General features: G+C 54.2%; 1 protein-coding gene across 1 annotated transcript; it reads right to left on the bottom strand.

Moving 5' to 3' along the window:
• Positions 1–564: 564 nt before the first annotated feature.
• Positions 565–4,525, bottom strand: PAX4 (paired box 4). Its single transcript, XM_062195207.1, has 10 exons — positions 4,513–4,525; positions 4,024–4,154; positions 3,638–3,853; positions 3,241–3,316; positions 2,575–2,700; positions 2,270–2,352; positions 1,869–1,938; positions 1,522–1,577; positions 1,211–1,352; positions 565–704 (listed from the first exon to the last, which is right to left on the bottom strand). Exons 1-10 carry the CDS (start codon positions 4,523–4,525, stop codon positions 565–567), a joined length of 1,053 nt encoding a protein of 350 aa, XP_062051191.1.
• Positions 4,526–11,145: the final 6,620 nt, after the last annotated feature.

The following is an 11,145-nucleotide window of genomic DNA, read 5'->3' as shown; positions in this document are numbered from 1 at the left end:
CGGCGTAGACTCAAACCAGTACTCCAATACGGGATGCTAGTGGCACAGACGGTGACTCAACCCATTGCAGAACAATGCCAGCCCCTAGTGGAAGTTCTGTCCTTGCGCCTACACTCTCCAGCTTTCTGCTGTGCTGTGTGCTCTCTCCATCTTTCACCCATGTCTGCCATCGTGATACCATCTAACATGAGACTAACTTATCAGCGGGGCTACCCATTCTTGGACTTTTAGCCTACAGTGAGTTAAGTACACCTCTTTTCTCTACATGTATCTAGGTTCAGCTATTTTGTTATAGTAATGGAAACTGGACTAATATATACATATAAATATATATGGAGAGTAGCTAGATAAATGTATTCTAGATAAATGCTTCAGTTAGATACATAGATCAGAAATATGCACAGATTAGATGACAGACATGATTGATGATAGATAGATAGATATAGATGATAGGGCTAAACTGCTTACAACTTAAATATGTGGGTAGTCACAATGGAAAAATGATTGACGACAGGAATTACTGCTAAAACAAAAACGTTTTTATTACTGCCAAGTGGAGGCCTCCTAAGGCCAAGGTGAGAAGCGAGTGGGTGTCACTTCTCCAGCCCCTCCAATCAGGTGATGCACAGGAGAGGCATTGAGGCAGGGCCAGGCAAGGTCCATAGATGAGGGAGGGGCCACAGGCATGAGGAAGGAGCAGCAATCTGCATGGGCAGGGCAGCAAGGACAATGGGCAGGATGAGGTTCACTCCACCCACTCTGGGCTTGGCCTCACTCCAGGCCTCACAGCAGTGGGCAGCTGGCCCACAGCAGAGCCTGAGGGGACCAAGGCTGGAGACGGAGACATGGAAAGAAGGACAAAGAAGGCAAAGCAGTACAGAATCCAGGGAACTCAGCTTGGGGGACAAAGAGGCAGAGCTTGGGCTTATCTCTCCCACCCCACCCCTCAAAGTCACTGAAGGGTAGGGGCTGTGACGTCAGCGCTCCACCCTGAATACATACACTCAAACCCTCTTTACCTGCTATGGCTGTCCGTGCACTACACTACAGTCTCATGGAGTACCAGTCTCCCCAGCTTGTGAGCCAAACACAGAGGAAAGCTACATCAAAGATCCTTTGATGACCCCAAGGGGAGATCCATGTCTTCCTGTAAGGAGTCAGTGGGCCCTCCCCATGCCCTGCAGGAATGAGGCCTTATGTGAATTCTTACCCCAGCAGGGCTTGAGATAGGCTTGTGGTGGAGTGTCACTCAGACACCTGTCTGGTGCTGTCCCACAACACAGCTGACAGCAGGAGGGACCCAGTGGTTTCGGGGCAGGCAAGGGTGCTATGGGCACATTTCCAGGTAACTGCTAGAAAACCAAGAGGAGACCTGCAGTTTCCAGTTATGCCTCCCATTTAAAAGACCTGGACCCCAGGGTCACCTGCCACTCTGGCTGTATCCCACCAAACTCCGGAGAGATCTACTATCCACCCATATAGATAATGGAGACGGACAAACTTCCCACTCCTCCCAAGTACCTGTGCAGAGATGCTTCCTGGGGAAACTCTCGGGATAGTCAGCCCCTGGGAAGCACCTGCAAGGTGAGAATTGACCCAGTTAGAGGTTTGGGACTGGGGCAATGGGAGCATGGTAAGAAACAAGGAGGTTAGATGCAGAGCGAATCTAGGAAAAGCAGCAACTTGGTGGGAGGTAGGGAAAGATGGATGGACAGGTGGATGGATGGATGGATGGGTGGAAGGGTGGGTGGGTGGGCAGATGAATGAGCAGATGTGTAGGTCAGAGAACATATATGTGAGCAGATGGGTTGGGTGATGATGGACAGATGAGTGGCTGGATAGACGGCCTGGGGATGCAGAGGAATCACCTGGAAGCTGCATTTCCCACTTGAGCTTCTCTTGCCGTCGCCACTTGGCTCTTCTGTTGGAAAACCAGACCTAAGGGAGGATGGGGATCATGTTCCTGGCTGTGCTTTCTGATGCCTGGCGCTTGCTGCTCTCACCCCATGTTCCTGGCCTGGACTCAAATAAAGACCCTTCTTCAGACATCCTTACACCCTCCTTCCCTGATCTGGCTCTCTGTTCCTTTCCTCAACTCAAAGATCTGAGGTGGGAAAGAGAGCAGAGCAATCATCAGACGATAACAAGGAAGTAATTATGCTCACAAAAGTCTGCTTCCACCATCTCTTCCCCCTTTCCCTGTATCAGCACCCGAAGCCCTGGCTGGGACAGACTGGTTTGCGCCCCTTGTGTCACAGAACCCACTCACCCTCACTGTGTCCTCAGGCAGAGAGGTAGCAGCAGCCAGCTTTCCACGGGCCACTGAATCAGGATACTGGCCACGCTGAAACTCTATAGAGATGGAGGCTCACACGGTTAGGCACAGGGAGAGGAGCAGGGTATGGGTCTCCCGCTCAGGTCTGGCTTGCCACCTATTCCAACCCTTAATGACCTTCCTCCCCAAGGCAGAGTCACACAAAGCCTGTACCCCCTCCCCAAGTCTCAGTGCCTCAGGGCTGCTGCACCCAGGTCACACCAAGGACCCTCTGTCCCACTGTCCACCCCATTCAGTACCTTTCTCCAGTGCTTCAGCTTGGCCTGGGGAGAAGATAGTCCGATTCCGGTGACCAGTCCCTGGGTGGGGACCCGGGGGAACCTCAGAGCCTCTGTGGGGAATGGGAGGAGCTGGAGCCAAAACAGCTGCAAAAGAGGACAAGGTCCTGTGGCAGAGATTCCTCTGGACAGGTGGGGGCTCCGAGTCCCTCTGACGTTGGCCAGAGGACCACATGGGTATAAAGGCACGGCTGAGCTTGTGGGGCAGTCACAGTTCCTTGGAGGTCATTGCAGGGACACTGGGTGGGACATGAGTTTAATATCATGATGAGGTACACACTTAGTGCTTGCAGGGGAAACTGGAGTAGGGTTGGCCCACATGTGCTTGATCCCACAGAATATGAGAATGCCCTGGGAAAGCCATACATGAAGCAGAGGGATGGTGTGGGAGACCCAGTCCTAAAATCCTAGGGGCTGGAGGACCAGGTTCTGTTCCTGCCAACAAGTAGCTGGTGACCCTTGGGTTGCTTCCTTTCCCTAAACTTCAGTTTCTTCCACCAGGAGAGAATAAGCCTCCCTGGTAGGCCATCCTTACTAGGGTGTAAGGGAAGGTGATCCAAAAACAAGATAGGGCTTTGAGAAATTTGAATGCTGAGGATTTGGCTTTGGCCAGCCCTACAGACACACCTGGTGACCTGAGCTGTGCCCAGGGAAGTCTCTGATCCTCTTGCAGTGCACGTAGGACTCGGTTGATGGAGGAGACCTGGGGGGGTGTTGGAGTATTGAGTGGAAGGGTGCACAGACCCAGGGTTGCATCTTGAGGATGTTTCCCCAAAAATCCTTTCTTCCCTCTGCCTCCACCTGCACGTGGGCTCCTAAGGCTAGCCACGCATCTCTCCCTGGGCCTGTTTCATCTCATCTCTCTCACCACCCCCACTTTGCTGAAGAGAATCGGAGGGGTGAGAAAAGCCCAGGAGCCCGCCACCCCCCAGCCTGGGACGCCCACACTGCCAGGTGAGAGGACCCCCATTCTCCCCAGACAGCCTGCTGGCCAGCACAGGTGCAGGGAGGGAGGGGCACTTACACTGGGAGTCTTGTCCTGCGTGCAAAGCCCTTCAGCACAGAGCTGGCGTTGGATCTCCCAGGCAAAGAGAGCTGGACGCTCACCCTTCAGCTGCGCAATTCGAGCCACCACGGGGGGTGTGGCCAGCCGGGGCTTGCTTCCCCCAATGCCTTTGGGTTCCAAGAGCCCTGTGCGGTAGTAACGCCCTAGGATCTTGCTCACACAGCCATTAGATACCTGAGTCAGGTGAGAAGTGGGGACAGGTAAAGCATGGACAGAAGACTACGAGGCAAAGTGAGACTTCGCCATGGCGTTAAGAGCCCAGCCTATCTTTGGGGCCTAAAACTCCCCTTCCCAACCTACAAGAGGGTCTTCCAGGAAGTAGCCCCCATGGTCCCCGTCACTACCTTAAGGCTCCGTGAGATGTCACAGGGCCGCATCCCGCTGTCTGCTAGCCGTGCGATCTGCTGCCGGGTGTCCAGAGGCAAGGGCCGGCCATTCACAAAGAGCCCCCCGAGCTGATTCACACTGCTGATCCCTGGGCACGAGAAGGAGGCATCCACACACCCCCTCTCCCCACTCCCCCACCCTCCTGTACGGAGGCTGCTTGCCCAGCCCGGCTTCTCCCTCCCTCTGCCAGGAGCCCCCAGAGTGCTCAAAACATGCCCCTTTCTCTGGGAGCTGCTTCGGGGGTGAGTCTTCACTCCGGGGCCACATGTGCTGCCTCTCCTGATCTCAAGGAAGCAGTGTGGAGTGGGGATGGAGTGACTGGAAAGAGCTTCCCCAGAACACTGGCCAAGGACAGATGGAACCATAGTGGTGGAAGCAAAGCCCTGAGATACTCCACTCTCAGGAGCCACCCCTGCCTGTTCTTCCCACCCCTCCCAGCTCCTTACCCTCGTGCGGCATGGGCCAGGCTCCCCCTCTTCCCAGGACAGGAAGCCAACTGAGAAGCTAGGGAAGGGAGTTCGTTCCAGAAGCTCCTTGTCTGGTGTGGGGAGCTGAGTCTGCAACCATAGGGGGTTATTTGAGTGAGGTCTCTTGCTTGGAATGGCCTTTGTTGGCAATGTTTTATGATGAAGGGGTAGGTTTCTAAAATGTGCCAATATATTACTAAATTGGAGAAATAGACTTATCTTTATTAAAGCCCTTATGTGTTGAACATCACAGGGCCAGCTGAGTACTGGTTCATTCTGGTTGTCCCTGATAAAGGGCTGGGTGGGCTGGGGGGGGGGGGGTGCCACTTCCCACACATCCATTTAAAAAGGTCAGAGGGTGAGAAGGGCTGGTCCTCTCAAATGCTGATGCAGCTCTCTGGTTGCTGATGGCTCCTAAGCCTTCCCAGCCCTGCCTAACACCCTGGAGCCCCAGACCATGGGACCTGCTAGTTCATGGTGCTGTCTTTACTTCCAGACAGTCCTGGGTGAGGTTCTCCAAACCACCAGCTTGGGTGTTTCCTTGAGAGCACCTTAGGGCAAGGGCTCACATCTGCTTCTCATATTCTCTGGGAAGCTCTGGGGAACCACAGGGCTCAGTTCTGCCCCCAAGGAGGTAGAGATGAATGACACCCAAGTGCTAGCTTCTAAAAGGCACACCTCTTGGCAGCTTCTAACCTGCAGGGCTCTTGGTTCCTGTTCTCTCTGAAGCGTCCCTCTGAGACCACCTTATTGGGATCATTCACTCATTTGCCCAGTGTTGATTGAAGGCCAAGGGTGAGAAGCAGGGGGCCAGGGGACAGGCTCTGATCAGAAAGGGACACATGCACAAGCCACCATGTAGCTCCCAATTTCACCAGCAATTAAAGGGAGTGGAAACTACCTCCTTCCATGCCTGAACACTGGCAAGACTGGAGATCACCCCAGGAAGTTGCTTATGCAGAGAACTTTCGTGTAATAACCATGCCATCTTTGCTCAGGTATCTTGTCTGCCCACTCATTTACTGAAAAGAGTATTAGACTTGAGCACATTGTTGGTTTTTAGGGATGGAAAGAGTGAAAAGAAAAGGGACATGGTGTTTGCTCACCAAGAGATTTTGATACAACTGGGGAGAGGAGACCAGCACAGGTAGAAACAATAAATTACAAGAAGTATGGACTCCAGAGCCTACTGTTTAGTGTCAGCAGCTAAACTGGCCTTTATGTACTGGGCAGATAGAACTACAAGCTCCCACCTTTACAAAAAATCGGGAGGGAAGGCAGAGGTTTGTCCAAAGAGAGAACCCATTGGGGCTCCCATAAGTTATGAGCCACCCAGAGAGTAAAACTCAATGTTTAGAAGCCAGTTCCTCTCCAGAAGCCAAAATTTCAGGCTTGTAATCCTGGGCAGGGGAGGTCTCCCTCTCTCTCTCTCTCTCTCTCTCTCTCTCTCTCTCTCTCTCCTTTCCACCCCGGCTTTGTATTTGTGTAAATGCCACCAGAGAAATGGAGAGAGGCAAGTCAAGCTGGGAGGTAAATGAGAGGTTAGGGCAGGGGCAGGAGCTCAGATTGTCAGCCAAACCCTGAGACTCTGTCTCCTCTAAGGAGCTGTGTGGGGGGAACGCAGATTCAATATTCAAACTGAAAGAATCTCCACACCTCAAATCACCCTGTCCCAAGTCACAAGCCAAAACCTCATTCCCAAATAGACACACCACACGATCCCGACATAATATTAACTTGTCTGGAAAAGCTACAGGTGCCCACAAGGTGGAGAGGCAGCACGGTGAACTGGAGAGGGGGAAAGCTGCAAAGACAGAAGAGAGGAGCTGGGCTTGGGCGGCACAAAGAAGTGGGCATGGCGTGGGAGGCAGCACAGACAATGAGCCTGCAGGGGAGCTACCTGTGTGGAGGAGAGGAGGTGGGAGCTCCAGGGGGTCGTCTCAGTCTCCTATGTTGGGCTCCTGAGACCCCCTACAGGCTCTGGGGGGTGGTGGTCTGGTCCTGGGAGCAGCCTTCACTCTGCTTCTACTTCAGTTCTGCCAAGGGGTCCAGAGCTTCCGAGTGCCTGTGCTCAGGAGCAGAGGGCAGCCTTCTGGGAGCAGCCAGTGATGTCACGGGCCCTGAGCAGAGCAAAGAGGAGGAGGGAAGTGTGCATGGGGCTGCTGACACCAGCTCTGAAGCAGGGCAAACCACAGGAGTCCTCAGAGCCCACCTTGTGCCTACCTGTGCACCACCCTGAAGCAGGTACAGGACCACTGTCATACCAGCCCCCTGGACCCACAGTACACCCACCCAGGGGGTGAACTCCTGGAAGGCATGGGGAACATGGAAGATGGGGAACTTCAGACCATGGCCCCAAGGCTTTAAGGGCCCCCAAAACACAGAGGAGCCTTCCAGAACCCTCGGCACAGCTTCCCAGCCAGGACACACATGCCTGAGCTTTTGGGTCAACTCTGGGTATATCACCATGAAAGATAAGCAAGTAGGATGCCTGATGCCTAAAGACAGACTGCATTGGCTCTTAAAACTCTCTGAAGACAAGGAAAGTGAATGGAGAAGACAGTGTCGCATGGCACTGGTTCTCCCCAGAGAGGATCCTCACTAGGATCCTCACTGCCTGAGCCAGTTTGCATGATTTCCTGCCAGGAAGGCAGCTCCTGGACTTCAGAACCCTGCCAATGGTCAGGGCAGAGGACAGAGATGCGTGCCATGTTGTGCCGGATGTGCTTTTGCCTTCTTCCATCCTGCATGCTACTGAGTTCTGTTCTGCTAGGGATTTGGTGCACTAATGGCATTTCCATTCTCACCAAGGCACCACAGATTATTTGGATCATTGGTGGGGTGAGGTGCACTCCTGCAATCAGGGATGCTGGGAGCGAAACAGATTCCAGCCCATGGAAACTCTTTTGCCATCACAGTCATGGGCAGATCCCTGCGGGGTGTGAAGGAGCCAACATGGAAAGCCCTTTAGGACCATTTCACGCCTTGGGCTCTGGAAGAAAGAGGGCTACAGAGCAATAAGACCCAACTCCGAGTCAGAGGAGAAAACAATGCTGCATTTGGCAAATGTTTTAGGTCTGGGGGTGGGATGGGAGTGGGTGTTGTGTATTCAGCTTGACCCTAGGTTTGGGAACTCTTGTTCTCAAAAGCCAATTCTGTCGCAGAAGTAGGCTCTCCACCTCACTCTCACACATACTCTCCTCCTCTGACAGCCTCCTCCAGCATCCTCAGGCTGGTCCATGGCCCTGGGGCATGGGGGAGATTCAGCAGGTGGTTTCAGCACCATGGGCAGGAAACCACGTGCCCCAGTGTGCAACAGCCCACCCATCTGGGGTGCCTGGGGACCACTTGGCCATGGCTGGGTGCAAGGAGGTGCCCAGGAAGGCTCAGCAGCCCAGCTCTCCCTCTCCCTTTCCTGCCTCATCCCTCCCCTGGGATCTGCCCCTGCGCCTAGGGCTTCAAGGCACATGTCCTGACCGGCTGGCCCCACAGACAGCTGCATGAGGACAGAGATAGGGGTGCTGGGGGGCAGAAAGGACAAGCCCTGGCAGATGGTGGTGGCAGCGACTGCCCCCGTAAACTACCCTCTCCCTCCTCCTTTACAACCGCTCTCGGGTCTGAACAAACAGAGGCTTTCGACCCAGAGGTGATGGCGGGAGGGAGAAGGGGGAAAGGGCCCTGGCAGAAGGGCGCAGCAAGCCCAAGGGCTCTGCCACTCCCGCCCTCCGCCCAGCGCCAGACTGTTTGAGGAGCAAATATCTGCCATCCCTGTCTGGCTCTCTCCACCGCCCCCACCGGGTTTGGGGCTAATTGTCCCTCATTAGCCAGGCCCAGGCCCCAGGCTGCCGCCAGCCCCCGCCATCTGCTCCCAATTATACATTAACTCAGAGGTCTTGCCACCCGCCAGCCGGGCTGTGCGCCCCTCTCCCGGGCCAGCCATGGCCATTCCAGCCTTGTCCTCGCCCCGATGTAGCGCCCTGACAGCCGGCTGCTTCTGCCCTTGGGAGCCTCTGGTATAAAGCCCCATGGCTGTGGAAAAAGTCCACTCCTCAGGAAAGGTGACTGGAGCGCCCCGGTCCTCCTCAAGGGGCCACAAGGCGCGCTAAGTCCGTGCGTAAAGCTGGAGAGGGCTGGGCGCGGCAGGCGCGGAGACCCGCTGGCTCAGGTCTGACACCTCGCCTTAGGCTCTCCGCTCCTGCTGGGCGAGGAGGCACCAGTTCCAAGCTGTTCCCTACCCTCCCTGTGGCGCCTGTCGGAAGACTGAGGGTCCTGGTTCCCGGCTTTCCCCTCTCCAGACAGCCCCACCTCGGACCAGCGCTCAGCTTCCCAGGGCGCACGCGCCTCGGGTCCCAAAACCGCTCCTGGCCACAGGAGTCTCCGGCTTTTAAGTCACTGTGGTTCCCTTGCTGCAGGAACTTGGGGGGCTCTTCCGTTTCCCGGGCTAGCCCTGAGCCTGGGACCCTCACACAGAAGTTGCACCCAGCCCCGCAGCTGCAGGTAGTCTCGCTCCCAGCGCATCCAAAGCTTCGGACGTCCCTAGCCTCTCCACCTGCGAACCCTGCAGGTTTTTCAGCTCAACTTCCAGGACCAGCACCCAGCTTCCTCCCTCCGAACGCCCTTCGCCGGGGCAAAGCGCACATCCCCCCAGCCCCCACACCACCACCCGCAGCTTTGAACTGGGGGCGTAGAAAAGGCCCCCGTTTTGCCCTCTTTTTCCCAGTGAGCCGCAAATCGCCGCCTCGTGTTTCCCTTAGGACTAGGGAGCGTGAGTGCTGTGATGAGACTGTGCTCCCCTAGACTAAACTCCCCGCAGTGCTGGGGCGCGCACGGGCGAGAGCCCAGGGCCTCGGGAAGCTGGGCGAGGAAGCCCAGAGGTTATGAAGGGCCCGGCGCACCGCAGCCCACACAGCACCCGCCACAGCGGCCGCAGGTCCAACCATCCTTGGAGGGGCGTCCTTGGGTCTGCGCGCTCCCGGACTCCGCCGGCCGGCGAGGGGAAGGAGCCGCACCAGCCTGGGATGCGCTACTACCTGGAAACCTGAATTTCAGTCTGGTCCCTGGAAGCTACCACGTCTGAGCTTTCCTAATCCTACTCCCCCTGTTAGCGCCCGGTGGTGGGAGGTCTGCGTAGACGGTGTTTGGTCCGTCTGGTTTTAAATAAATTTTATTGTAATAAATTTTCTTTTTTAGGACAGTTTTAGATTTACAGATACATTTTGAAGATAGTACAGAGTTCTGATCCACGCCACATCCAGATTCTTCTGTTATTCACGCCTATGTTACTTATATACATTTATTATCATCAGTAAACCAATACTGATATGGCATTATAATTTAAAGTCCATGCTTTATCTGGATTTCCTCAGTTTCCCCCTAATGATTCTTCATCTGTTCCAGGATGCAGAATGCCATCCAGGAGACGAGTTTGCACTTCATCTCCATCAAATCTCCTGTCTCCTTTTGGCTGTGACAGATGCTCAGATTCTTCTTGGTTTTGATGACGTAGACAGTTTTAGGAGTCAGATATTTTCATCAAACACCCTTCCATTAGAAGAATCTAATGCTGTTCTTTAAAAAAAAAAAAGATTTTATTTATTTATTTATTTATTTGAAAGTCAGAGTGACAGAAAGGAGAGACAGTGAGAGCTTCCATCTGCTGGTTCCCACCCCAGATGGTCGCAACAGCTAAGGTTGGGCCAGGCCAAAGACAGGAGACAGGAGCTTCCTCCAAGTCTCCCACGTGGGTGCAGGAAACCAAGCACTTGGGCCATCTTCCACTGCTTTCCCAGGCCATAGAAGAGAGCTGGGTTAGAAGTGAAGCAGCTACTTCTGGGTTTCTCAGGACGATATTGGGCTTCTAGATCTGGGAGAAGACTAAAGCCACGAAGGGCCGAAGGGCCGGTTTCATCCATCACAGGGAGAGCACCTGCTGTCGTGTGAGTTATCATTGCTGATGCTGACTTGGATCTTGCAGCTGAGGTCGTGTTGGTTAGGTTCCTCTACTAAGTGCTTCCCATAAGGTAGTAGGAGGCCAGTAGGCACAGCACACATGTAGGGAGTGCGGAGTCACACCTCACTTAGAGTACCCACAGAATGCACTTAGCGTACCCACAGAATGCACTTGGATTTCTTCTGGGGAGATTAGTTTCTTCTCCCCCACTCATTTCTTTATTTGAGTATTAGTATTGATATAGACTTATTTTGCTTGTGGGGAGCTGCAGTGCACGGCTGTAGTTTGTTGCTCCAGTTGTTCCAGCTTTGGCTATTGGGAACTCTTTCAGTGGACTCCTGTGTCCCTTGGGCATGCCCCCATTATTGCAGGGTTTGGTTGTTGCGGTGGTCGTTGTTTTAGTACTTCCTTCCTTTATTTATTTATTTTTATTTATCTGAAAGTCAGAATTACACAGAGAGAAGGAGAGGCAGAGAGAGAGAGAGAGAGAGAGAGAGGTCTTCCATGCACTGGTTCATTCCCCAGATGGCCACAATGGCCGGAGCTGAGCCTATCCAAAACCAGGAGCCAGAGTGTCTTCCAGGTCTCCCTGGAAGGGAGTGGGTACAGGGGCCCAAGGACTTGGGCCATCTTCCACTGCTTTCCCAGGCCAGGTTTCCCAG

Source organism: Lepus europaeus, chromosome 1 (assembly GCF_033115175.1).
Source record: "Lepus europaeus isolate LE1 chromosome 1, mLepTim1.pri, whole genome shotgun sequence".
Classification (NCBI taxonomy): Eukaryota; Metazoa; Chordata; class Mammalia; order Lagomorpha; family Leporidae; genus Lepus; species Lepus europaeus.
The sequence above is the reverse complement of the archived record's forward strand: the minus strand, read 5'-3'. Positions and strand labels throughout refer to the sequence as shown.

Coding starts and splice junctions, on each gene's coding strand:
- PAX4 (XM_062195207.1), bottom strand. Junction 3,317..3,637: donor CGCAGGACAAGACTCCCAGT/GTAAGTGCCCCT, acceptor ACACCCCCCCAG/GTCTCCTCCATCAACCGAGT. Junction 2,701..3,240: donor GGCACAGCTCAGGTCACCAG/GTGTGTCTGTAG, acceptor CCTCTTTTGCAG/CTGTTTTGGCTCCAGCTCCT.